This window comes from Jaculus jaculus, chromosome 2, assembly GCF_020740685.1.
Source record: "Jaculus jaculus isolate mJacJac1 chromosome 2, mJacJac1.mat.Y.cur, whole genome shotgun sequence".
Lineage (NCBI taxonomy): Eukaryota > Metazoa > Chordata > Mammalia > Rodentia > Dipodidae > Jaculus > Jaculus jaculus.
In genome coordinates this window covers 196,550,553-196,577,562 of record NC_059103.1, presented here as the reverse complement: position 1 = coordinate 196,577,562, position 27,010 = coordinate 196,550,553, and the positions used below count along the sequence as shown (strand labels likewise).

The 27,010-nt window shown below is 55.4% G+C and overlaps 1 protein-coding gene across 2 annotated transcripts; it reads right to left on the bottom strand.

Moving 5' to 3' along the window:
* Positions 1-17,785: 17,785 nt before the first annotated feature.
* Positions 17,786-21,117, bottom strand: Arc (activity regulated cytoskeleton associated protein). Of its 2 annotated transcripts, none has more exons than XM_004661334.2 (3): positions 19,170-21,117; positions 18,803-18,946; positions 17,786-18,596 (listed from the first exon to the last, which is right to left on the bottom strand). In XM_004661334.2, exon 1 carries the CDS (start codon positions 20,977-20,979, stop codon positions 19,789-19,791), a length of 1,191 nt encoding a protein of 396 aa, XP_004661391.1. In that variant the 5' UTR covers positions 20,980-21,117; the 3' UTR covers positions 17,786-18,596; positions 18,803-18,946; positions 19,170-19,788. The 2 variants fall into 2 exon arrangements, with proteins under 2 accessions (XP_004661391.1, XP_044999949.1); XM_045144014.1 differs by having other exon boundaries at positions 18,803-18,941.
* Positions 21,118-27,010: the final 5,893 nt, after the last annotated feature.

Genomic DNA, 27,010 nt, shown 5'->3' with positions numbered 1-27,010 from the left:
GTCACTGGAAAGAGATCTCTACCAACCATACCCGCTGTCCACCAAGGTTCGGTGGAGGACTACTTGGCTGCTCCTGACCTTGGTAGAACACTGCAGTGTGTGTAAGAAGAGCTGGAAGCCTAGAGGAAAAAACAGCAGCAGCCACAGTTGCCCCAGTGTAAGAGGGAGAGGTGACCCTCCTCCTCCACGCTCCCAGCCATCGGGCCTGCAGGAAGGGCCTTATGGGGGTGGCCACATGTGGGTGCAGACTACTTCCACACAGTATGTCACTGAAGGGTTATCAGAGTTAACCATGCAGCTGTGCAGTGGCCAGGGCATAATCAGGGGAGGAAGCAGATAGTTCAAAGATAACTCCATAGAAGATGAGGCAGCTGGAGTCCATGACAACCCATCCTTCCCGAGACAGCCTATCTAAAACAGCCATTGGCTAATGCAGAGATATCACTTCCTCGTTAACTGATTAATGACTGTGCTGAAATGCATGGCAATGCAGGGAAATTGCCTGAAATTTAGGTAAACTGAATATATGGACTTGGTCTAGAAGAAAACAGAGATCCAAGCAGACCTCAGGGCTCACAATGGTCACGACCCCAAAGGACCAAGATGGCTCCACAATACAGACTACGTCTTTGTGCACTGAGACCTGGAGTGCATGCCCTGAGTTAAGTGTCTGGGAAAGTACAGGAAAGCTGCTGAGACCAGGAATATACATAGGAAATGAAATTATGCAAGCCAGACACTCTGGAACTGGACTCAGCACTTTACAACTGCAACGGTGGTTCTGGGTGTCATAGAACAGCACATTTGGAAGAGAAAGGAGGGCCCAGGGGTCTCAGAAGAGAACAGAACAGCCCAGCAGGTCTCCCACACCCACATGTGGTACACGTTATATTGGCTGGCACAAACAGAGGTGTCTGTGACACAGCCACCTCAGAAGAATCGTGCTGGTTGGCTGTGGAAAGGACCAGACAGGACTTACATGGCAGGGAGACACCATGATCACAAAGGACCAGGCAGGTCTGTGTTCACGAGTTTCTACTTGGTGACTCTGCCTTCATTTTCCTGTACTGGGGGTGGAGCTGAAGTGCCCAATTGGCAGCGGGGGTGGGGGATGATTGATTCTTCCACAAGTGCCCAACAAGTGTTGGACCTAGTGGATAGTGGCCAGAATGTACCTCGTTATATAGAGATCCTGGCTGGTTTTCTGGATCAGCTGCAGATATTGATAGATGTGAGGGCTAAACCATAAGCCAGCTACTGTCTGTACCTTAGGAATTGGGTGCTATTAACATTTTAGAGGATATTCCTACCTCATTTATCCCAGACATTATGGCCTTTATACATCCAATATAAAATAGAAGCCACCCAAGATTAAACAATGAGCACACAATAGCCTTCATCCTCTTCCTCTTCATCTTCTGCCATGCGCATGGTGGCATAAGCACAATGATTACAAACTATACACTGCCCAGCCCTTCAAATGCGATGTCGTTGTCATCACAACTAGGCTGGGCTTGGCTCTGTGACAAAGGATGATAAACACCATACCAGGTACCCTTCAGATTCTGGACTCAGTGATGAGCCACTCTGTATGTCACTGTACAGGCTTACGATTTCATTACTGGCCAGAGTAAGGTCTCAGTAGTGACTATCTGGTCCCATACAGGGGTAGATGAAATCCTGATGGGCTACTCTCAAGTTGGGAGTTGCTTAGACACTGTGGTGGTTTGATTCAGGTGTCCCCCATAAACTTAGGTGTTCTGAATGCTAGGTTCCTAGCTAATGGAGATTTGGAAATTAACATCTCCTAGAGGTGGTGTATTGGAGGTGGGCTTCTGGGTGTTATAGCCAGTTCCCCCTTGCTAGTGTTTGGCACACTCTCCTGTTCTTGGTGTTCACCTGACGTTGGCCAGGGGATGATGTCCACCCTCTGCTCATGCCATCATTTCCCCCTGCATCACAGAGCTTCCCTTTAGTCTGTAGGCCAAAATAAAATTTTTCCCCATAGGCTACTCTTGGTCAGGTGATGTCTGCCAGCAAAGAGAACCGGACTGCAACAGTAATGTTGGTACCAGAAGTGGGGTTGCTACTAGACACCTGACTGTGTGGCTTTGGTCTTTTGGAGCTGATTTTCCAGAGGAATGTGGGAAGATTTGAAACCTTGATGCCCTGAAGTTCTGAAAGTACAGCTTGATGGACTATTCTGGTCAGAGTTGAAAGACCTGAATGTACTAAGAACTATGGACTGTGAAGTTTTGCTTGTGAGGGTGAGAAAGAGGCAGTTTGTGTGAGAGGCTTCCTGTTATGCCCATGTCCTAAGAATTTGTGCAGGGTTGCATTGTGTAGAAATGGTCTGGTGTGAGCAGAGGAATATGGCATAGAAAAAATGAAATATTTGGGCTGAAATTTCTTCCCATTAAATTGCAATTGAGAGACTACGTTTGAAATTGGGCCAGCTGACCTGCACTGAGACAACAGGAAGAATGTAAACTCTTTTGAAGGGGACTGAATACTCAAGTTATATCCTGTTATTCAAAGTTTGCTTTATTCCCCACTAGATTAACAAACTGGCACCCTTCCTGGTATTGTGGATTATCAGAAATACAGTAAAGAGAAGGTCATTGAGTTTGCAATGCAGTCTTGTGTTTTGAAAATGGCCATGAGCAGTGTGAAGCAGGTTTGCTGGATGCCTGCATGGTGACCCCATGGAGCTATTAGGATGAACCATGGAGACCCAGTGGAGATTCCAGGACCAGGAGATGGCTGCTAAGGAAAGCTGCCAGCCCCAGATGAAGTTTTCCAGGACTGTGAGTAGCCTAGTTGGAGGGGCAGAATTGGAACTACAGAGAATTATTGCTGGTTAGAATTATTGGACTTGGAGATTGGTCACTGGCTAGAGTTGTCGGACTTGAAGCTACAGAGATTGATGCTTGCCCTGGTTGTTTTAAATCTTGTATTGGCTGAATGTTTCTTTGCTATGCCCAATGCCATCTTTTGCAGTATGAATGTTTATTCTGGGGGGGGGATTTTTTTGGTATTATGGCTCAGTTAAAAGATCTTGGACTATGAGTGTGGGAGTTTGATTCAGGTGTCCCCTTAAACTTAAGTATTCTGAATGCTAATTCTAAATTAAAGCCTCCTGGAGGTGGTGTATTGTTGGGGGCAATCTTATGGATATTATAGCCAGCTCCCTGTTGCTACTGTTTGGCACTCTCTTGTAGCTATTGTCCACCAGATGTTGGCCAGGGAGGGATATCCACCCTCTGCTCATGCCATCATTTTCCCCTGCCATTGTGGAGCTTCCCCTCGAGCCTGTAAGCCAAAATAAATCTCTTTTTCCCAGAAGCTGCTCTTGGTTGAGTGATTTCTGCCAGCAGTGTGAACCTGACTGCAACAATGAGGATGTATGAAAATCATTGGAATTGATGAAGACTATAGGGACTTTTAAAATTGGAGGAATCCATTGCATTTTACATCATGGATGGTTATCAGGATGTGGGGGCCAGGGACAGAATGTGGTGGTTTGATTCAGGTGTCTCCCATAAACTTAAGTGTTCTGAATGCTAGGTTCCCAGCTGATGGAGATTTGGGAATTAACACCTCCAGGAGGCAGTGTATTGTTGGGGGTAGGCTTATGGGTGTTATAGCCAGCACTCCCTTGCTAGAGTTTGACACACTCTCTTGTTCCTGTTGTCCACTTGATGTTTGCCAGGGGGTGATGTCCACTCTATGCTCCTGCTATCATTTTCCTCTGCCATCATGGAGCTTCCCCTCGAGTCTGTAAACCAAAATAAATCCTTTTAGCCCACAGGCTGCTCATGGTTGGGTGATGTCTGCCAGCAATGTGAACCTGACTGCAAGAGACACCAAGCAAATAGGAAGCATTCTTAGGACAAAGAGGGCTGCCATGGAGCACCCCCTGACAGCTGGATGGGGTCTGTGTCTGGGGCTTTTTCAATTCCACTCTTCTTCCCAATAAGCAATTAGAGAACGGGGGGAATAGTGGCTGCCTTCAGAAGAGAGGGGCCCTGGCTGATCAGAGTCATCAATGATCCCTAAGGGCAGCCTGCTTTCTCTGAGCGGCTTCTCCCCGCCAGCTCTCCTCTTCCCCTGGAACTTCCACGGGGCCCTTTTGTCCAGGTTGCCTTTCTTTTGGTCTGGAATTGTGTCATTGGTGGCCCCACCTCCATGCATGGATGATGGAAAGGTTGCTGATGGTGTCCCCAGTCCCTAGTTATGAAGGAGCGGTGACATTTCCTCAAAGGCTTCTGGAAACAAGACTGGGTATGGTATTTCCTGCTCCCCTGTGGTCCTGTCTGTCAGTGCTTTCCCCAAGTGTCTATCACCCATCTACCTCTCCCCATTTCTGCCCTTCCAGAGGCCACCCTAACTGCTGTTAGGAACTATGGGCATTGATCCCTGCAGCTACTTCAAGCCGACAAAGGGATGGAGATGGGTGGCAGCAGTCAGGATGGCCTCCAGGGGTGGGCCTGTTCCTCCAAGGAGGCCCCTTTGCTTTCTTAGGGGTTTTTGTGGTTTTGGGGTATGTGAGGGATGGTGATCTGCTGCTCTGTTCTGGTCATGTGGGCCAATTTTGAGAAAGCCACCAGAATTGCTATCTGAATAGATAGAACCTCAGTGCAGTTGGGATACATGTATGAATGCATGAATCAAAAATCTTCAAGTGTCTCAGCCGGGTAGAGTGGCGCATGCCTTTAATCCCAGCACTCTGGAGGCAGAGGTAGGAGGTTTGCTGTGAGTTCAAGGCCACCCTGAGACTACATAGTGAATTCCAGGTCATCCCGAGGTAGAATGAGACCTTGCCTCAAAAAAAACAACAAAAATATCTTCAAGTGTCTCATCAAAGATTTAACGCCTTGGGGCTCACCGCTAGATCAGCTGTGGTCTGAGTCTGCTGTATGGGCTCCTATATTCTCCCTAGCCTTATGGAAAGGCTACTCTTGGGGGGCGGTGTGTCCCCCAAGTTACTCCCAACAACTTAGATGTCTGGTCCAGACATGTGAGGACTAGCCTACAGGTATCGGGCAAGACACTGGGCAGTGTTGTCTAACGCATGTTGCAGGCAGGCCTGACTCCACAGCCTGGGACGTGGCATCTGGTCTACCCAGGCTAGCAGTAAAGTAGACATCGACTTTTTACATAACTTTGCATGTGGACATGGTGCTGTCACATTTGAGATAGCCATAGGCCACCTTAGATAGGGTGTGGGTGAGGGAGGATACCTCACCTAGCATGCCATGGTGGAGCCCAGAGTGAAAAGCATGTCAATTTTCGCTGCTACTCTTGGAGGCTTTTTTCAACTTGCAATTTCGTCTCCTAGGCTCCCCCTTTCTGAGGAGCTCGGACTTGACACAGTGTCAGTCAGCCTTGTCGCTGGGATAAGCCTCCAGACCAGACACAGTTTATGCGAGAAGGAATTTGTTGAAGCTTACAGAGCCAGGGGAAGTTCCAGAATGGTGTAAGAAGCTGACCCCCTTTCACAGGTCCACTCGGAGAGAAACACCACCACCACCACCCCCCAAGCAAGCCCGCTCCAGGAACCTCAAATTTATCTTCAGAGAACTGACACAAGGCTCGGGTTTAAGCAGAGGACCGGAGGCATGCAGAGCTATGCAGTCCTGGCCAAAGTGTAGTTCATCCACCATTGTCTGGGGCCCGTCTCTCCTGTATAGTCATCTGACAAGTTGACAGGCTTGTGTGAAATCTTTCTCTGAGGAAGACAAGTGTCTCTTCTCACTGGCACCAGGCTTTGGCCTTTTCTTTCTCATAGCATGGAATTCCTGAAGAAATTCCAGTTTCTTGGGGTTCATTGTTGTAATAGTCTATAGTCAAAGGAAAGGACACAAATATCTCTTTAGAATCAATTCTTTTCTGCTGTGTTGGCCACGCAAAGCAGCGGAGGTTGAAGCAAGAGAACGTGTGTTTGCGATGGCCAGCTGTCAAGAGGAGCCAGGGCTACTTGGAAATTGATGCCACTGCAGCTAATAGCTCGAGCATTTGTTAGTCCACACGTCCCGAGCTTGTGGAAAGTCACAGACATGTCTGTTGTGCTATCCTCTGAGGAAAATAACCATTGCTGCCTTCCAGAAGGGCTGAGGTCGCTCATGTTGGAAGGAAAAGCCTGTTGACGTTCCCCCTCAGAGGAAGCTCATCAGCCCTCACCCGAGAGCTGTACCAGGTGCGAGCAAGGCTGCATCTAAGCGAGGATGTGAAGGGTGTACAATCAAGGGACAGGGAGCTCCATGTAGGTAGCTGTGAGAGGGCTGTCACCCATGGTGGGATGAGACTTTTCAATGCTCTGGCTGCTTTGTGGCCTCTACGCTCCTGTAGGTGCCCCTCACCCACGATCTATAAGGAAGTCCAAGAAACTTTGCTGGAATTATACTTAGTCCAGCATCGGTGCCCTATGCTGGGGGAGTAGGCACTGTTGGCATGTTCCCCAGAAACACAACAATGTCCATTTATGTTTCTAGAATAGCACTCATTACACAGTGTCCATGGGGCCTGCGGCCTGCCTGGGACCATGTGGCACACAGGACACCCAGGGAGTCCAGTTCATCAGACGGCCCTAACCGGTGATGCTCCCCTGGGCCCAGGCCCTGGGTTTGAGTGGAAGGCCAGTCCCCATGATGCCTTGCCACGGTTTTCTGTGGTGTCTTGGATCAGGACATGGGGACATGAGGACAGCCTCAGACAGAGCTGTATGGTGAATCACCAGTGTGCCTTAGTCCTGTATATGTGTGTGTGCATGTGGGTGCATGTGTGTTCACATGCATGTGGAGGCCAGAGGACGTAGAGTGTCTTTCTTTAAATACTTTATTTTTATTTATTTATTTGAGAGAATAAGAGAGAAAAAGATACAGAAATAGGCATGTAGAGAGAGAGAGAGAGAGAGAGAGAGAGAGAATGGGCGTGCCAGGGCCTCCAGCCACTGCAGATGAACTCCAGACCCATGTGCCCCTTGTGCATCTGGCTTATGTGGGTCCTGGAGAATCAAACCAGGATCCTTTGGCTTTGCAGGCCAATGCCTTAACCGCTAAGCCATCTCTCCAGCCCTAGAGTGTCTCCCTTGAACATGCTCCACTTTATTTACTGAAACTTGGTCTCTCACTCCCACGCAGAGCTCACCGACGGAGCTAGTGCAGCTGGCCAGCTCGCCCTGAGGAGCTCCTGAGTCCTGGGACTACAGACAGCTTACCATGCCTGCACGGCATTTCCATGGGTGCTGGGGATTTGAACTCGGCCCCCATGCTTGCATAGCAAGCATTTTATCCACCAAACATCTCCTCAGTCCTGTGACTTAGTATTTTCTATTAGCTGTAGCAGAAAATGGCAGAGAGGAAATTCATCTGATTGTATATTTTAACTCAGTATGCCCCAGGAAGTATTCAGGCCTTAGGAGAAGTGTAATCAGATGGGCTGTGAGGTCAGTGAGAGCTGAAAAGGTTCTGGATACCTGCCCAGCCCCCTTTGTTTCCCTGTGAGGTGGGCCTGTCTCAGTGGAGATGCCTAATTACCCTGAGAATGTGGTCTGGTGGGGCTCAGTAGCCTGCCTGAGATGAGCCCTTTCACGCTGGCTCCACTGGCCAGGCTCAGGGCGGCAGAGGAAAACTTATTGTCTTGAAGCCCAACCTGAGGCTCTCCTGCCGCCTACACAGCTCTTTGGGACTCCAGGCACGGAGCTTCCCGTGGGCGGTGGGAAGCAGTGACAGGTGGAGGCTGCGGACTACACCCGGGTGACAGCTCTAGGCCAAGGCAGAGAGCCACCATCAGCAATAGAGTGCTTACTACTTGCCACCCACCTCCCCTCGGCTTGTCTATGGGCACAGACCATGAAGGAGAGCCAGGGGCTGTGGTGACTTAAGAGTGAGTGGCCCAAGAGCTGCCACGGAGAAACCAGGGTAGGGTGAGAGATTGCCGAGAGGGTGTCAAGGACTCACATTTTGAATCCACAAGTGCCGGGCCACCCTTGTGCCCTGGGTTGGGTCTTGCTCACCTCCTGCAACTCAGATGTGGCATTTTCTGCTGGGGAGGCTGAGGATGACAGGATGCGGGAGCTGAGGAAGGAAGCCAGGTTTGGCTCTCACAGAGCTCAAGGAAGGTCAAAGGGCAGGCAGCTGGGGAAGCTGAGCCTCTGTGATTGTGGTGTCCCTAGACGACAATAATCTGAGCCACAATGGGGAAAAGGATGGCTATAAAAAGGGAAAGTGGCAGTGAGAGGTCACGCCCCAGACAGGGGATGCTGGATGCATGGTAAGGTGGCTTACACCCCCCTCTCGCCCCTGCCACCCATCACAGGCCCCCAACCACCCCCTGCAAACCACATGGTAGCATATGCACATAATGCACCTGGCCAGGTCTGAAACTCATCCATCAGGGATGCTGTGGAAATCCCAGCCTGGTTCCCATAGCAACGTCTGGGTGGCAGTAGGGGGAGGGGAGGTGAAAATAACACAGAGATGGCCAATAAAAAACAGCTTCAAAATTGAGCAGCTGGGAGAAGTGACAAGCCCCAGGCCAGGGCTCAGCATCCAGTGAGCAGTCTCAGCTCACTGTCACTCAGCCAGCGGCTCAGCTCCCGCAGGTCCTAGACCCAGGGCAGAGCTGAACAGCCAGTCCCAGACGTCCCTAACTGGCCCCCAGGGCTCACTCTAAATGAGAGAGATAGGTGGGTGGCCTTGCTCATCTAGTGTCTGAGGAGCAGCTAGCGCTCACTGACATCTCTCCATGGCAGTCCACACAGTGCCTCCCCCAAACCTTATCAGTCACAGGAATTGATGCCATCATTGCCCTGTTTACATAGGTGAGGAAACTGAGGCACAGCAAGGCCACACTGAGGAGGGGGAAGAGCCTGCAGCTCAGGCCCAGCAAAGGCCATGAGTGACTGTGACAACACACTCATCCTCTCATGGTTCTGGGGACCAGAGGCCAGCCCTGGGTCTCACGGTGCTATGACAGAGGTGCCACAGATATGATCCTCCAAGCTGGACTGTGGAAGGCTCCCAGCAGCCCCTGGAGCCCCATGCACTGAGACCCTCAACAGCTCCCTGGTGTCCACAGTGGCCTGTTCTTGCTGGAAGCACTCTGGCCTTGTTCCATCCTCCCCTTGGCCATTCCCACTGCTGCCTTCTGGTACTTTCTAATAACTTGGCATGGACACTGGGACCCACCCTGGTCACGACATCAGCAATGGTGCTCTTGTTTGTCTCCCTGGACCATGCCAGACAAACTAACACAAGGGTGACAGTGCTTGGGGTCCACGCCGCCCACCACAGAGGTGATGTGTGGACAGGGGTGTCTTGCTCAGTTGAGGAAGGCAGAAGGCCATGCACATCAGGTGACTGTGGTCCAAGGGGTGGCTGTGGATTCAATTGGTTGATCTGGTCCACAGCAAAGAGGCAGGCTCAGGTCAAAGCCTGGCTGTAAGCTGTGACGACAGGGATTCACCTGGGCAGGCATCAGGGGCCTCCTGGAGGAGAGAGCCCATACCCCCTGCAGAGGACAGAGAATTAGCCAAGGGGCAGAGGTTGGTGGAAGATGTGACTACAGATAGCTGTTGGGGTCCTGGGCCAAGGTACCTCATACCCAAGGAAGAGCTATTCCAGTTGCCACACAAAGGGGACAATGGTAAGTGGGTCTGGAGGCTTGGGAATGGTGAAATCTGCAGCCAGCAGCCTCCCTAGGCAGTTGTGGGGGTGACCTTGTGGTCCAGCGGGACTCAGAGCACAGGATGGGATTCTGCCCTGCTAAGTGACCTTGGGAGGGTTACCTCTGCTCTTGGGCTGACAAGCCCTCTCATCCAGGTTTCCTTCCCACCCATACCCACTTGTAGCCCTGGAAAGATATGCAGGATCCCCAACCCACACCCCATCTGTCCCTGGTGGGGAAGCCCTATGCAACAAAGGATTCACCTGCAAAGGCTGGAGGAAACAAATGTCAATGAAGGCACCTTACAGATTTGGGGGTTCGTAGGAGCCAAGGCTCCTTAGCATTGGCAGGGCTACAAGAGCTACAGCAGCCTGATCGGATAGCCAGTCTATGGTTTCCTCCCAGAGTCGGTGTTTCTGCTACCAGAGGCCAGGCCTATTATGAGAGCTGAGGGGAGAAAGTGGGACCCACTGTCTAAAACCCCCACCCCAATTGCCAAAGGTATCAGAGAGTGTCATGAGTGTCTTTTTCCAGTGAGGCTAGTGTCTCTTGGAGTTTACAGTAAAGAGCTCTTTGGAGAAGACAAGGGTATGAGTGGAGGAGGCTCTTGACCACTCTCACTGTCCCCTGCTCTGGCTCTCAAGGACATTTTTCCCTTGTTCCTTGTAGCCTGGAGCGTTTCAAGACAGCCAGCATTTTCTGCAGGACTGGACCAGGTGCCAGGTCCAAGCAGACAAGATAATTATGGGGGATAACAGAGGCTAAAAATAGTATTCTCCACAGTGCTGCCCCTGGCCAGGACGATACCAGACGGCCAGCAGCCCAAGCCTGGCCATGGGGGTCCCTGTGGAGAGCTGGCTTGTGCAGGGGGCCCATTCCTGTCTCTGTGGGATACCCAGAGATGTCACAGGTCTCCGCTTGACCCTCCTTTCAAACTGCTATCCTAACATCTCCTCTGTTCCTCATTTGAATGCTCAGGATGGGGTTCACTCTCTCCTCAGGTGGCTGCCGTTTTTGTGGGACAGTTGCCAAGTGATACTTGTCTTCCTTGGAACACTCCCATCACCTGCCAGTGTCCTGAACTTTCTCTGCCCACGGTTGGGCACCAGCAAGGGCACAGACAGGGACAGGACTCTTCAGAGGGAACAAACTCACCTGCCCTGCACGGTGCTCCTAGAAAGAAGGCAGATCGGGGGGAAGGCAGCTGGTGGATAGAGCTGAGTGACTGTGAGAGGCAGGCAGGGCTGGGAGAGGGATGGCCCCTTGAGGAATGAGAGTAAGGCTCTCCCAACTCACCAAAGAGCACTGCTACTACAGGATTTTGGATGGAGAGGGTCCAGAGGAAGGGAAAGATAGACAGGCAAAGGGTGCCAGAGACAAGGGAAGACAGGGACAGGGGAGACAGAGGCTAGAGGAAACACAGAAATGATGGGGACACCCACGGGGAGACAAAGAGATGGGAGGGAAACACAGAGGGGGAGACAGACAGGGAGCTGCAGAGATGAAATGCAGAGATGGGAGAGACAGAGAGACGGAACTGAGACAGGGAGACACAGAGATGCAGGAGGCACAGAAATGGAAAGACATAGAGACAGAGATGGGGGAGCTGGTGAGTGGAGACAGGCAGGCAGAGAGGTGAGGAAAGAGGAAGGAAGGAAGGAAAGAGGGGCAGGGGGATGCACAACTCTGACACAATGGTGGACATGCAATCAGCACCCCAGTCCTCAGACTCTTGCTGGCAGCTTTGGGAAACTGGCTGAATCTGGAGCTGGGAGCTGCCACCTAGGGGTCCATGCGCCAAGGCTCCTCAGCTGGCAGATTCATGTTAAAGGATCCTTAGATGCCATGAGGAGAGTGTTGTATCCAAAAACCAGACCACCATCTGTATGGCCACGTTGCCTTGGGGATGATGGAGGCTGGGGTGGGAGCAGAAATGGTAGGAGTCAGTAGAAAGGCAATTTCAAGTTCAGAGCAAAAGCCTTATAATGTTCTCTGCTAGATGTGCTTTCTCATGTCAAAATAACTAAGTATTGAGCAGAATTTAGCCTGTGGAGAGGGGCTCTTAGTCCTGGGGGTAGCAGCTGGAGTCATGGCCATGCAGGTGACTGTCACTAGCACCCTGGCAGCCCAGGCTGCGGGTGGGGAGCCTGACAGGAGGCCTGGTGATGGGTCTTCATCTTAGGGGTCTTTTTATAGTCACAGGGGAGGGGTTCCATCTGGTGTGACTGATGAGCTCGTGTGTCACTCTGTTTTTGTCACAAATCATGGATCAGTCTGTGCCCCTGATGTGCCAGCAGAGGCAATTGTTTGTGTAAATAAGATGTGATGTCATCCACCATGGTACTTGCACTTAAAATGGAGAAACTTGTGTCCAAGTCGTCCTTCATAACATCGAGTCACTTGGTCTAGGCACAGCCTGAAGCATCTGCTCTATGCCACACAGCATAACCAGTGTGGAGACAGCCTGCTCTCCTCAGACAGCAAGCAGGCAGGGTGAGGAGACCTTGGGGTACACAGTGCAGCACTACTGAGGGGTAGGATCTGGTGAGAACAAGCCCATAGTGCACAGTGGATCCCACCATGGTGTAAGGTGGCAATAGTGCTCAATAGACTTCTGCTATATGCTCAGGTCAGGCTGCCCCTAGTAGGGTCTCAAGTGGTAGCATCAGTACTGAGGTTTCCTGTGGTGATCTGGAATGGACAAGGGTGACTGCTAGCTTAGGCTGCACAGAGCAGGTGGAATTAGGACCGCCCCTAGGTAAGTGCCAAGGAAGAACAGTCATCAGGTTACCTGCCTCTTGTGAGCCTCAGTTTGCCCATCTATACAAGGAATGCCCATTCTAGCTTGGAGATTCCATTACAAACACAAGTGGGGTGTTTTGGGCAGGGTACCATGTGCTGTAAGTACTGCTCCCTATTTTGTGGTCCCCAGATCCAAGTGGGCCCTTGGCCTCCTTCTAAGAGGAAGCAAGATAATGTATGCCACCCAGGGCCTGTGAAACTAGGCCACAAGCTGGGAGCCCCAGTGAACGTGGGAGAGCCAAGCTCAGGAGGAGCTGGGAAGAGACCAGAAGAGGGGAGTAGACAGGGAACCTCCACCTTACCCCTGTGGGATTGAGGACTCAGGAAGCAGCCTGTCAGGAGTAGAGAGAAGCTGGAGAGCCAGAAGTGACTAGTGGCTTCTTGTAGCTGGGGTCACGAGTCAGTGGGATCAGGAGGTAGTGTTGGGTGGAACCTTGCCTTCACCCTCAAGACAGCCCTCTAAGCTGAGCCGCTGCAAACTCAGTGTCTGCCTCTTGCTCTGCCCACCCCATCTCAGGAAGAAAGCCAAGTTGATGAGGAAGCTTCACAGGGAGCTCGGGAGTGGGGAGTCAGGAGCGGGGACTCAGCAAACTCATCCTTAGGAGCTCGTCCTGGACAGTGGCACCAGGAGGGAGTGCAGCCTACTTCAATGTGATCTGGGCAGAACGTGCCCAGCCTGTGTGGACATCTGGAGCATGGGATTGCAGGAGATCCTGTCACAGGAGCCTTGTAGGGGGAACAGCTGCAGCAAGCTCACACGTCTTCAGTGAAGGGACAGATGGGTGCCACAGCACCACATAAGCAGTGACAAGAAATGTCTTGCCACTGGGAAAGGTGGGTCCTAAGGATGGAGGAACAATAGGTGGGGAGTAACTGGCCTGAGAAAGGGGTAGTGGCTCTGGAGGGTAGGCGCCAGCCCAGGCTTGCTACCTCCTGCTTCCAGTTAGTGGGTGCTCAGGGGTGCTCGAGGAAGCAGAACCCAGGGCAGGGGATGCAACAGGCAGCTCACTGAGGCAGAGGTCCGAGGCCAGGACAAGAAAGAGTCCAGGTGAAGACAACATGGACCTTGGCTCCTCCAGGGCAGGCTTTGGGCATAGAAGGCACCCTGGGCTTGATCTGTTGAGGAGGAGAGACCTCTTTGAGCTCCAAGTTGACAAACCATTGACTTTAGCACCTCTGGAGGTCCTCACTGACCACCACACCCCTAGAGGTCAAGTTTCAACAGGCCCTCCCAGGCAGGTCCTAAATGCATGGGGCACGTGGTTCTGCACCTGGTTCTACTCACAGACCAGGGTGAGGACACAGTGGCCTCTTCAGGTCCCCCTTCTGCTCTTATGATACAGTTTCCCCCACTCTGGTCCCCCATAGCAGGGAGGAGGAGGGAGACAGCCCAGGCATAGCCAGTTCTGCTCATTGTTTTCTTTTCTTGTTTTTGCTTTTTCGAGGTAGGGTCTCACTCTAGCCCATGCTAACCTGGAATTCACTATGTAGTCTCAAGGTGGCCTTGAATTCACAGTGATCCTCCTACCTCTGCTTTCCCAGTGCTGGGATGAAAGGCGTGCGCCACCATGTCCAGCTTGCTCATTGTTTTCCCCCAACTCCTTTTATTCTCCTTCCAGATTCAGGACAGTGTGGCCGTCCAGCCCCAGGCATCAGTGTGACCACCTCAAGAACCCTGCAGAAGAAATGTGTGCCACGTCAGCGCGAGGTGTATATGAGCACACTGTGTGGTGACCATGGAAACAGGGAGGGAGACAGAGCAATAGTCATCCTGGGTGCCCAGGTGACTAGCTCCTCCCATCCTGATAGACAGTGGCACTCCTGAGGCCTGGGGGTGGCTGGTCATAGCAGCCTAGTCGCTAATCCTCCCCTGGTGGGTGGCTGCCCATGGTGACCAGCCTAGGTGCTGATGGTGCAGATCTGGAGGAGGTGGACTCAGGGCCTAAAACCTGCAGGCCAAGGTCTCTAAATACCCCTGGGCTCATCTACATTCCTCTGGTCTTTGGAGGCAGTGCTGTGCTTGGAAAGGCACAGAGATAGCGTGTGTTCATGGCCGAAGGGCTGACGTGTACCTCTGCAGCCTCTGGTTCCCCTCACCTCCCCTTCCACATCGTCTTCTCTGCCCCCAAGTCTTGCCAAGCCCAGGGACGTTTTGGCCTATGGCTTCCAAATGAGCCCTTGCCAGCTATCCTCTCCCATGAGAGCCTTGGTGCGTCGTTCTCTGCCCTGGGCCCGTTCCTGGAAAATGATCTCATGAGCTGGGACGTGGTAGGGTGTGGCAGAGTGGTTCAAGCAGAGTGGGGGTGAATAGAAAGTGGGAGAGAGTGCCTTTGGTCCTAGACAAGCGCCTCAGCCTAGACATCTGTTCCTCCTTCCTGTGGCCTCCACCTGTCCAGTCTCTGCCTTTTCCTCCAATTTCTGCCTTTAGATCACTTGGACTGCCCTCTTTCACGTCCTCCTCCACCTCATCTCCAGGGACTCCATCCACTTGTAGACATCCACCCCTAGAGCCATCATGCCCACTGATAGAGGGGTGCCCTTAGAGTCAGTATACCCTTGGGGAACAAGACCGGGCCAAGCTATCAGAGGAGATCCCAGGTGTGGCCTGTACCCTGGTGGGGGAGGGGGGCAGTCAGGATCCAGGTCCTCTGCCCTTCCCGCCCCGCCTGAGCGCCTTGCTCCATGGGAAGGACAGGGAGGCTAGAATTGGGCTGGACTGGGCCTGACACGCCTCCTCCTAGGGTAACCTACTGCCTCCTGGGACCTCAGGTCTGGGCCCAAGAAGAAATGGCTCACCTCCACCCACTGCCCAGAATAGCTCTTTTTTCTCTTCCTTGTCCTTTTTTTTTTTTTTTGGTTTTTTTCAAGGTAGGGTCTCACTCTGGTCCAGGCTGACATGGAATTCACCATGGAGTCTCAGGGTGGCCTTGAACTCACGACAATCCTCCTACCTCTGCCTCCTGAGTGCTGGGATTAAAGGCATGTGCCACCACACCCAGCTTCCTTGTCCATTTTTAAAGGTACCCATTATCGGTCTCCCATGAAGCTGCGTGCCTGTCCCTCCACTCTGCTCCCTGCCAGCAGCCTGGCTAGGGTCCCCCTCCCCACGCTCTTGACTTTCCCGGCTCACTAAGGATTCTCAGCCCCAGTGAGAATCCAAACCTGAGGGACATGGGCAGCTCCCCTGGGCTGAGCAGGGACTCCCGAGACGACCCTGAGTTGACAGAAAGGGCACAGCCCTGGGATTTGAGCCCACGCCCACGTGACTAGCCCCACCAAACTGGGGCTTCAGGAGGAGCCCCAGACCCTGACCAGCTACCAACCTGAGGCTGGCACAGGCCTCTCTGTCTTCCTTCTGTCCCACAGGGAGGAAACCAAGTAAGCCGTACCAGTGGGGATGAGCAGCCAGGGCTGGCGGGTCCAGCTATGGGTAGAAGGGAGGTAGAGCGGCCTGTGGCCGTGCATGCCTTTAAGGCAGGAGGATCAGATCGCTGTAGGTGCTCGGCCAGCCTGGGACTATAGTGAGGCCACCTCAAAAAATAAAACATAAAAGGAGGTGGGGGTGGGCCCCTTTGTACCCTGCATGCCCTCTGTGGTCACCCTCTGCCAGTTTCACAGAAATAAAACAACTGCCACACAGAGTGCTTGTGTTCAGAACACCTGCCCATCGCGGTGGTAATTTATTGAAGCGGGGAGGAAAACCGTGTCTGGTCCCAGACTCCTAGAGCAGCGTGGGAGCAGGGGAAAGCCGCCTCGGCCTCTTCCTCGGCCACTCTCCTGTCCCTCTGGTCAAAAGTTTCAGTAAAGGGCTGGAGAGATGGCTTAGCGGTTAAGCGCTTGCCTGTGAAGCCTAAGGACCCCGGTTCGAGGCTCGGTTCCCCAGGTCCCACGTTAGCCAGATGCACAAGGGGGCGCACGCGTCTGGAGTTCGTTTGCAGAGGCTGGAAGCCCTGGCACGCCCATTCTCTCCCTCTCCCTCTATCTGTCTTTCTCTCTATGTCTGTCGCTCTCAAATAAATAAATAAAAAATGAACAAAAAAAATTTAAAAAAAAAGTTTCGGTAAAAAAATAAATAAATAAATAAAAAAGCCAAGGGCCGAGGCAGGAAGCTTTCACCAGGGCTTAGCTCTTAGGATTCCTGCTGGCCCTGCTGAGGGTGATGACACTTCCTGGTGGCTCCCTTTCACTCCATCTGCGACTCTGCGACCCGCCCCTCCCCCCACCTGCCCAGTCATCCGCTCCGTGTCTGGCAGGCTCCATCTTCCCCTGGGCAGGTGCCTGCTGCTGCCAGGCACCAGCTGGTGCAGCTCCTCCAGGCTGGGCTGGGCTCACGCCATTCCTGGCTGTCCTCACCACTCAGTCGTCCCCCCCCCTCACAGCCTGGGGCTCTAGGAAGCAAAGCCACCCCAGCACAGGGGTCACTAGACAGCCAGCCACAACTGCAGATATAAGGGCAGCTGTGACAGTCCACTGGGCTGTGGTCCCCTCCTCATTCAAACATGCCTTAATCGGGTGATGCTCCATGGGCGTCTTTGGCGTGTGACCAATGCCCCAGAATCAGTGAGGTTACAGAGGTTCATCCTGGGTCATGGGCATTTGGCCTGCTGTAATGCCACAGGACATAACGAAGACCTCCGTGCTGGTGAGGAGTGCCCACCTATAGACACCAGCTTGAGTTCCAGCAGACCATGGACTTGGACCAGCGTAATACCATCCTGTGATCGTTCTCTCCCTGCCTGTCTCCTGCAGGCCTTGTTTCTCACTGACCATTGCCTGCCATGGGGTCCAACCCCTTGAAGATCACCTTATTCCCATTGGTAACCTGGCACTGTTCACAAAGGGGGAGACCTGACTTCTCCTAGGTCACTTCTAAGCTCTTGAGCCTAAATATAGACAGAGCTAGGGACAATTCCCATTCCGCAGATGAGGAAGCTGAGGCTCAGGGATGAGATGAACTTTTCAATGCTGCAGCTGCTCTCACACTGACCCTGGGGTTCCAGGCTGGGCAGGCTGGATGCACCCAGCCCTGTAGGAGGGACCCCTGCAAACTACACCCCAGTAGGGAGACTCCATACCAGCTAGTTGTCAATTATCTCGCCCCTCACCCATGAGAGGGGCCCAGGCCTATCCCACCCTCTGGGAGTCCTGAGGGCCCTGCAACCAAGGACCCCAGAAGCTGAGTGAGATTTCTCTGGAGTCCATCAGCAATGCTCCCAGCCCCAGGGTGGCGGACCTCACAGCACCCTCCAGGCTAAGGGTCTCTTCTGTAGCCCCACTTCAGCCCAACCCTCACCTCAGAGAAGTAACACTCTCCAAGAAGTTACAATGTTTTATTAATAAAGTCTTATAAAAAGCCCATAAGTTAAGGTGACATGGGTACATGACCTGACTGGGTAATCGAGGCCTGACCAGGGCCAGGTGAGTGACTTGGTAACACGCTCTTGAGGTTCCCAGGGTCTGTTCCAACCCCAGGGCCTTCCTGTAGCCTGTGCCAGCCAATGGATATGGGCTATGGCTTGTATGCAAAAATAAATCTATGGGGGCTGGCAGGGGCACAGAGTGGGACTCCATTGGATGGGTTATCAACAGATCTGGTCCTAGTATCCAGTGGGCAAGGCAGACAGAAGAACCCAACCATAGTGGCTTCCAACACAATCGACTCGAGCTTGGCACAACAGGGCAGGGGCAAGGCAGTGCCTGGAACAGCCCAGAAGCAAATGCCTGAGGGTCTCCTGGGGCCAGGTTTGGCCTACCAGGCAGGGCAGGGGCTGAGCTAAGACGCCCAGCCTCAAGGCTCCTCAGGTTCCAGCAGGTGCTGGTAGCCACACAGCGAACAGGGCTCCCTACTTAGAGGGCCAGAGGTGGGGACCCTGCTCCAGCTGACGTGGCTCACTGCGGGGCAGCTGGTGGCCAACAGGGCGGGCACAGTGGCAGACCCTGGCTCACATGCTGGCCTGTCTTCACCACCAGCTCTCTGGCTGAGCTGGGGTGCTGCTCTCTGCCAGGCATCTCCTCTCTGTAGCCTCTTGGCTGTCTTAGGATTTCTCCCGGGCAGGCAGCTTTGAGAGAGGAGAGGATGGTGCAGGGACCAGGCGTGACAGCAAAGATTTCCGGGCAGCTGAGACCTGAGGAAGAGAGGAAGCGGTGGGGCGGTCAGTAACAGCATGAGGTCACATACGTTCTAAGAATCCACTACCCTGCTCCCAGGAGGCCCCTGGGGACAAGTCAGAGCCTCTCAGTTTACCCAAAGGGCTGAGGGGTGGCTGGGACTTAGGCTCAGTTAAGACAGCGGACAAAGAGCAGTTTGGGAGGAGGGAAGAGACTTCCTTACCTGATGTCATTCTCCTGGCTCCGAAGGTAGCGGCTGCTGCCTCAGCCAGCTGAGCAGACTCTGCCCCTCTGGGACCCTCCACTTGCTGTGGCTGAGTCATGGGGCTGAGCTCTGTTCTTCATGAAGCGCGCGTGAATCACTGCACTGGGCGAGAAAGCACCGGGGCCCTGTGAGCTGGCTCAGCAGACTCCTCCAGCACTGCCCCATCTGACCCTCCCTTGGGTTCCCAGGGTGCCTCTGCCCACCACGATGTCACTCACACAATGCTGCCTCCACCCCATCCCTGCACTAACACGCTGGGGAAGCCTCGGGGAAACATGGGCTTAGCCCTGCACTCCCTCCCTGAGACTGCACGGGCAAGGCTCACCTCTGCGGGCCAGGAGCGCCTGGAGGCCAGGTCTGCAGCAGCTGCTTTCACAGCTCCAGCTCAACCCTGTAAGGGAGCCGTGCTGCCCGAGAATGATGCCAGCTGCCTTGGGAGGCTGCGAGGGTGCCAGCTGATTCCACTGCATCTGTAGGAGCAGGCGGGATCCCCGGAAGTCGAGGTTCCCTTGGCACTGGTTCTGTTGTGTCTTCTGCTCTGAGGTGCCTCACATGATAACATTTCTTTCTGTTTGGTTCTCTGTCTTCCAGACACTTAGTTTCCTGAGTGTCCGAGCGGCCCCAGTGTTGGGGCCCAGTAAGGAAGCTGGGAGTATTCTGTGATGGCCTGAGTGTGAGAGTGAGGCTGCTGGCCAGGTGGGGCCAGGGTGAGGGAAAACAAATGAAGGAGGGGAGCAGGTGGGCACCCTGCAGGAGAGGGGCAATTCCTTGGCTGTTTGGGGCATGAAGCACGTCTGTGGCAGGTGTCTGCAAGCCAGGCCAGGGGTGAGTATGTCTCTAGCTAGACAGGGCACCCCACTGTGGGAGCCAGCCCTAGCTCGAGTCCTGGTTGGCAGAGGCCACAGGCTGTGTGTGACAGGCAGGCTGGGGTCCCAGGCTGCCCTCTATTCAGGCTGGGTCCGGTCACTGGCCACAGACTCACTGGTGAGGGCAGGGGTGAGGGCTTCAGTCTCATCTTCAGCAGGCATTGGGGTGCTAGCTGGCTCCGATGCCTGCTCCAGGCCATCCTGCACCTCCATGCCCCTCTGAATAAGCTGCTCCAGGGTCTTGGGCAGTGGGTGACGCAGGAAGCGCTTGAGTTTGGGCTGCAGGGTGCCCACCACGTACTGAATGATCTCCTCCTCATCCGCGTCCACGTACAATGTCTGGTATAGGTCTCTCTTGCGCCAGAGGAACTGGTCCAGTGGCTCGCCGTGCTTTTGTGGCAGGTCCAACTCACGCTGGATGGCCTCTCGGGAGAGGGTGCCCTCGCTGTACTGCAAAAACTCCTTCTTGAACTCCACCCAGTTCTTCACAGAGCCCTGCTTGAACTCCCACCACTTCTTGGCTGGCCCATTCATGTGGTTCTGAATCTGGGAGAGCCAGTACTCTTCAGAGCCGCCCACCTGCCGCAGGTACTCTTCCAGGTGGCTCAGGAACTCCCGGGGGTCCTCAAAGATCTGTGTGTCCACACCCGGGCTTGGCTGCCCGTCCTCACCCGATCCCCACGGCTGGTACTGCTGGCCCTCTGCTGGCTCCTGTCCTGGCAGCTCCCCAGCAGCAGGTGGCGGGGTGATGGCATAGGGGCTCACCGTGTAGTCGTAGCCATCAGCCTCCTGGCCGTAGCTCTCGGGTCCCCCCACGCCCACGGAGACGGTGTGGCGGCTCGGATCGTTGCTCACGGGGTACTTGCCGCCCATGGACTCCAGGCGGTCGGCCCACCTCTCTAGGCGGTAGAAGACTTCGCGCCACACATGCATCTCGCGCTTGACCCAGCGCTCCAGGTTGGCGATGGTCTCCTGGCAGCGGCTCAGACAGGCCTTGATGGACTTCTTCCAGCGCTGGGAGTCTCCGGTGGGCACGTAGCCGTCCAAGTTGTTCTCCAGCTTGCCCACCGACCTGTGCAGCCCCTTCAGCTCCCGCTCCACCTGCTTGGACACCTCGGTGAGCAGGTGCCGGTGGGTCCTCCGCACGTGCTCCAGCATCTCGGCCCGGCACTTACCGATCTGCAGGATCACGTTGGGCTTGGCGGCCGGGCCGCCCCGGGGCGCGGGATAGGCGTGGAGGCCACCGGTGGTCATATGGTCCAGCTCCATCTGCGCGCAGTGGCCGCGGCTCTTCGGGACGGACAGACAGGCAGACAGACAGGCTGCGGATCCGGTGAGGCGGGCTCGCGGTGGTGCGCAGCGCCGGGAAATGTGGCAGGTGCCCCGCGAAGCCGGCCAGGCCCGAGGATGAGGCTGCTAGAGGATGCAGCGCCCAAGCTCTGCGCCCCAGCAGCGGCCGCCGGCCTTTTATGCTGCCGGCCCGGGCCGTGGGCGGCCGCTCGCCGAGCCCGGCCTCCCATTGGCCCGCCGCGGGCTCCGCGCCAGCGCCCCCGCCCGCGCCGCCTGCCGCAGCCCCGCCCCTGCGCCCACTCGCGCCTTGCGGGCGGCCCGGGCCCGCCCCCTGCACACGCCGCTCCCCCTGGGTGACTAATCCCCATCAGCCTCCCACCCCGGCCCGGGCGCCGGGACAGCTGGGACCGTGGGGGACTAGCGAACAGAAGGACTGGCAGAGGCATTTTTTACCTGCTGCGCCGCCCCCCCCCACCGCCCCGCGCGCACACACAGGGTTACAGGATCTCTTTCCTGAAGGAGGGGCTCCACCGGGCATGCCCATGGGACACTCCATAGCCCGGGCATGCCCATGGGATACTCCATAGCCTTACCCTAGTTCCTGTCCTGCCTGACTGTAACAGGATGCAACCTCCTTGTAAGGGAATGACAGGACCCTCTCTGTTCAGACCCCTTTATCCCTTTATTGGGAGCTGTCTGAAGGTCAGTGAATGTACCCGCGAGCTCGCCCCCCCCACCTCTCTCCATCTCCTGCCAGCCCCTGTCCCCACACTCAACAGTCCATGTCCTGGCACGGTCCATCTTGGTGCAGGACTGCACCACTCCCGGTTATTCCCGGACCCTGGCACCCTTATGCTTGTGTGACTCCTGCCTGAGTGGCAGTGACTGGACAGGATGGCAGTGCCCTGCAATCAGATGTTGGGGAAGAGCTGAGATTCTACTGAAACCTTCAGGGAGTCTAGAAGTCATTACCTGGGCCAAGGGGAAGTGATTAGAAAGGGTGAGACAACATTGCTGAGCCCTGGATGCCCAGGACATAGCCTGAGTATGACCAGAAGCTCTAAGAGTTCTAAGAGGCTGGAACAGAGGGAGGGAGGGAGGAGAAAGGGCGGGAGAAGCGGAGGGGAGAGGAGAGGGAGCCATAGAGGAAAGCAAGGCTCCATATAAGGAATGGGGCTCCGGAAGCTGAGATTCCCTCCGGAGGGAGGCCCCTGCCGCTTCCCTGGCAACAGCATCCGTGTGCGGGGGGGGGGGGGGGGGGGGGGGGGGGGGCGGTGGAAGACTGCCCTTCTCTGCTTGCCCCAAGCTGGAGGCACAGTCTGGGTCTCCCATTCTCCCATGTTACCTGGGGACAGGTGACATTATCACTACTCACAGCAGAGGCCCCAGGCACCCAGGAGACCTTTCCCCTCTGTCAGCTCCCTCTTCCTCCCTCACTCAAGCACACTCACAGCTCCCAACACACCTAGCCCACTCACAGCCCTCCATGAGCACTCACGCCCCCCCACTCACAGCCCTCATGAACACTCATGCCCCCCCACTCAGAGCCCTCCATGAGCACTCATGCCCCCCACTCACAGCCCTCCATGAACACTCATGCCCCCCCACTCAGAGCCCTCCATGAGCACTCATGCCCCCCACTCACAGCCCTCCATGAGCACTCATGCCCCCCACTCACAGCCCTCCATGAACACTCATGCCTCCCCACTCAGAGCCCTCCATGAGCACTCTTGCCCCCCACTCACAGCCCTCATGAACACTCATGCCCCCCACTCACAGCCCTCATGAACACTCATGCCCCCCACTCACAGCCCTCCATGAACGCTCATGCCCCCCACTCACAGCCCTCCATGAACACACACTCCAACCTCCTCCATCCCACACCTGCTGAAATTCCTACCCCTGTGTATCCCTTCAAAGCCCCTTTCTCCCTGCTCTTGGGAAATCTTGGGGAACCCTGCCCCCTTCAGAGCCAGCCTGTCTCCTTCTTTTACCCCTGGGCTTCTACCCCAGAGGGGAATGTCTTTCTGGGAAGAAAAAAAAAAAAAAAACTCCACTAAAATGGCTCTCCTGGTATTTCTAATTAAAGGCGAGTAGGCGGACACAGAAGGCAGAGGGGCATCACGGTGGGGAGGAGGAGCCAGGCTGAGAAACTGCTAGAATCAGCTGGAGTCTTCTCATAGAGGAATCCCAGGAGCAGGAGGCTACAGGCCTATCCATCTGAGTCCTGAGGTTATTGTAGGATTCCCAAGAGCCCAGGCCCTGGGGTCAGGCTGATGAACCAGCTAGACAGGCCCTGCCCGTGTGCTGTGCATGTGCCGGCCAGACGCACTTCCGTGGCCAAGGCCAGCCACTTGTGCATAGGCCTATTGTGTGGCCACAGAAGGCCCATGACCAGTCAGAGCAGGACAGGCTGTCAGGCTGCTGGCCAGCCTCCCACCCCTCCCCCCCCCCAAGGCTACAGCCAGGAGACAGGGCCCTGGAGTAGGAGGCTGGGTATGAGCCAGCAGACTAGAAATGGTAGGGGTAACAGCATTAGCCTCATGGGCCTGGATGCAGAATCTCCCCCTTTGTAGGGGAGTTAGGTCTGGATGTGATGGGGAGAGGTTCTAATGCTGGGCCATGGCCCGCTCACCACTCCTCTCCTACCCAGAAGTAAGGTGGCCCTGTCCAGGCCACAAGGTCCCTGAGAGAGCTCAGCTCTGAGCAACAGGGTAAGGGAATGATCTGGGAGGAAAGCCACACAGAGCCCCTGCCCCCTTCTGCACGGTCTGCCTGCCGAAGCTGTGAACACGGGCTGGATGGCAGGTGACAGGTGACAGCGGCTGCTGCTCTGGGAACACTTAATCGCTGCCCAATTATCGCCCCAGAAGCCCTCAGCAAACCTCCGCACTGGAGCCTGGGGCTCTGCACTTCCGCCTCTGAAAGAGGCTGGGCTGGCTCTCTGCCTCTGGGGAGGGGAGGCTTCGCTAACAGAGGCCTGCGCTGCCCCAGCCCCCCACCCGCTGGGCTCCACATTGACTGCCACCCCCAGTCCTTGTGCACTTGGGAGGGGGCCGGATGGAGGCTGGGCCTATGCAGGGAAGGAGCCTGGGAGAACTTTGTCCCAGACCCCAAGACCAAGGAGGTCCTGCAGGGGAGGAGCAAGCTAGGGTGACTAAGGGCTTTGGATCACGACTCTGCTTCTGCCAGGCCTTCCTCCGGGGCTCCAGCCCCCCTGCACTGGGACACTGGGATGAAGCCCCTCTCAAGGTGTTAGCTAGAGAGCTGGAGCCCAGGGACAGCCCCTCCCTCCACCCTCGCCTGTGGCTTACACCATGCCCTGGGAGGGGGGGTCCGGTGGGAGAGGGGGTCTCCAAGCCCTGTGAGGAGAGCCTCTGGTGAGAGGGGTGTTTCCTTGCCTGTAATTTCCAGTTGTCCTTTGCTGTCCTGGCTGTACTTATCCTCTGGCTTTCTCTTGGTCCCTGTCCCACTGCTGCCTCTGCTGGCTAGAAGGCTCAGCCCCTCCCTTCCCCACCCCACGCCGTGCCCACACACCAGGTCTGAATCTGGGGCCCACAGGAGGCACTTGGCATGGGTCTGAGGAAGGGGATGGATTTTCTCCTCTGCATCCCTCACTCGTTACCACTGTTGTGCCTTGGGGGCGGGGGCGGGGGCAGTGCCAGGGCCGGGATGGAGGCCACAGGAGCCTGTCCTTGATGTCTCTTGTGAACTAGGAGGAGATGAGAGGAAGAACCTGCCTCTGCTTCTCAGGCCAGACTTTAGGGGCTTTCTCCAGCCGCCCACTCTACTCTCAAGGCCACGTCAGCTCAGACTAGGCGGACACATGGGTGAGCCGGCAGCAGGAGGGAGGACACCTGGCACTCCCACTAGCCATGTGCCCGCTAGTGGCCTCCGCTCACTCCCACTTTTAGCATCTGGACCCAGTGGGGCTGGGTGATGAGGGCCCCGGGAGCCGAGGAGACATGTGAACGGGACATATAGAGAACTGGGGCTCACTGAGCCTGGGGGAAGAGACTGAAGAAACTTAAAAAAAAAAAAAAAAAGGGTTGAGGTGGGATTATGAGGAGACTTAGAAAGATCCAGAAACCGGGGCACAGCTGCTGTTTAATTTCTCAGAAAGTCATCATCTCCTGGTTTCCATGGAGGTCCTGAGAGAAGGGGACACTTGCTCTAGACCACGACTGGGCTGGCCAGTGACAGATTGGGCTGGGACATGTGCAGGAGACTAAAGCCGGGGTCTGGGGCCATGAGACTTAGCCTCCCCTCCCAGGCCTTAGAGCACCCCTCTCATCAGAGGCTCTCCTCACAGGGTTTGGAGTGCTCCTCTCTCATCAGAGACCCCTCCCAGGGCTTGGGGTACCCCGCTCTCATTAAATGCCCTCCTCTCAGGGCTTGGAGCACCCCTCTCTCATCAGAGACCCCTTTCCAGGGCTTGGTGTTCCACTCCCTTGCCAGAGGCGCCCCTGCATGAGTCTTCAGAGCACATTCTCTCTGCCCCCCCCTTCCTTCCTTCCTTCCTCTTCCGTCTGGCAGGCTGTGTGCTGCATCCTTGTCCCTGGAACAGTCAGCCTGTTCGTTCCAGGGGGGGGGGGCACATGCCAGACCCTCCTCCCTCCTCGCTCCTCGCTCCTCCCTCCTCCCTCTTCCTTCCTGCCTCCCGCCTCAGCGCCTCCAGTCCAGTCTCTGAGAAAGCCTGGTACTTTTCCACAGATCCTGCCCTGAGCAGCTGTTCCTTGTGCCCCAGGCATCCCCCTGGACCCAAGGCTCAAGCAGCCCAAACTGCCCGCCTGGAAGAGGACAAGGGGACATGGAGCTGGGAGAGTCCATCCTCAGGGGGACCTCTGTTCCTCTCCCTTAGCCATTATTAGGAGGGGAAACTGAGGCCCAGGAACTTGCCAAAGCCACACAGCAAGAAAAACTAGAGTCAGGATCGGAAGAAGAGGTACAGGGGAGACCTCTGGGCTCTGAGACAGCTTCTTGTGCCAAAAAGCCATGATGGGTCTCCTAAGAGTCCACCCCTTCTCTGGTCTTGGTTCCATGCCAGCGGTCCTCTCGTATCCCCTAGCCTGGCCTCTGACCTCTGACCTCTGACCTCTGCAACCTGTCAGCACCAGCTGGTGGTCCTGCCCAGCGTGGCCAAGGACTCCACTTCCTTTCAGGGGTTCTTGTTGCAGAGCGAGCGAGCTAGCCCCTCCCATGGCTACTGGCCAAGCTAGGCCAGCCTGGGGCAAGGGGAGAGGAGCCATCTGGACATTGTGGGTTCAGATCTTGAGGTGCACATGCACAAAGGCAGGTTCGAGGGTGGTAGCATTGGATGGGAACAAACCTGAGGAGGGTCCCAAGGATGGATGCCCCCTTCCGATCCATGTCCCTCTGCGCAGCCTGCCTGAGCCTGGCCGGGGCCTCCAGAGAGCTGTGGACAGGAACTGGCTGCCTCTTGTCCCGCTTCTGCTTGAGGCTGTGTGACTTCATGGCAGTCCCTTGACCCCTCTTCCCTCTGTCTGCTGGACTCAGTGGCTGCGACTCTTCCAAAGTTGGAAGAGAGGAAGAGCTGGGTGGACCTGTGACCCTGCGGTTCCCTCTACTGGGAATGACTGTCCATCTGTCCACGCCCTTGTCCAGGGTTAAAATGGAAGCTCATAGGCTTGGCAGAGGCTTTCCAGGCTCAGCACCTGCTGAGTCCTCCCACCCCTTGCCCTCCCCTGTGAGGGCCCCGTGGAGCCCTGAGCGTGCACAGCCTCCCCGGGTGTCTGTGTGGGTCACAGGTGTGAGCTTGTATTCTGAGAGCACGACACCTTCCTTCCTTCATGTGCCTCCTGCCCTGAGTGGCTCTGGACAAGTGGATCGGTTCTGGCCCGATGGAATCTGCCTGGCAGAGGTGCATGTGGCACAGCAGACCTAGGGCAGCAGGATCACGGTGTGGGTTCTAGCCACTGGTGACAGATGTGGGGGTATCAGATACCGACTGAATAGCAGGGCAACTCTGGAACCCCTTCAACTCGGCCAA

Excerpts from the sequence above, each read along its gene's own strand:
- Arc (XM_004661334.2), bottom strand. The coding sequence starts at position 20,979 with ATGGAGCTGGACCATATGACCACCGGTGGCCTCCACGCCTATCCCGCG.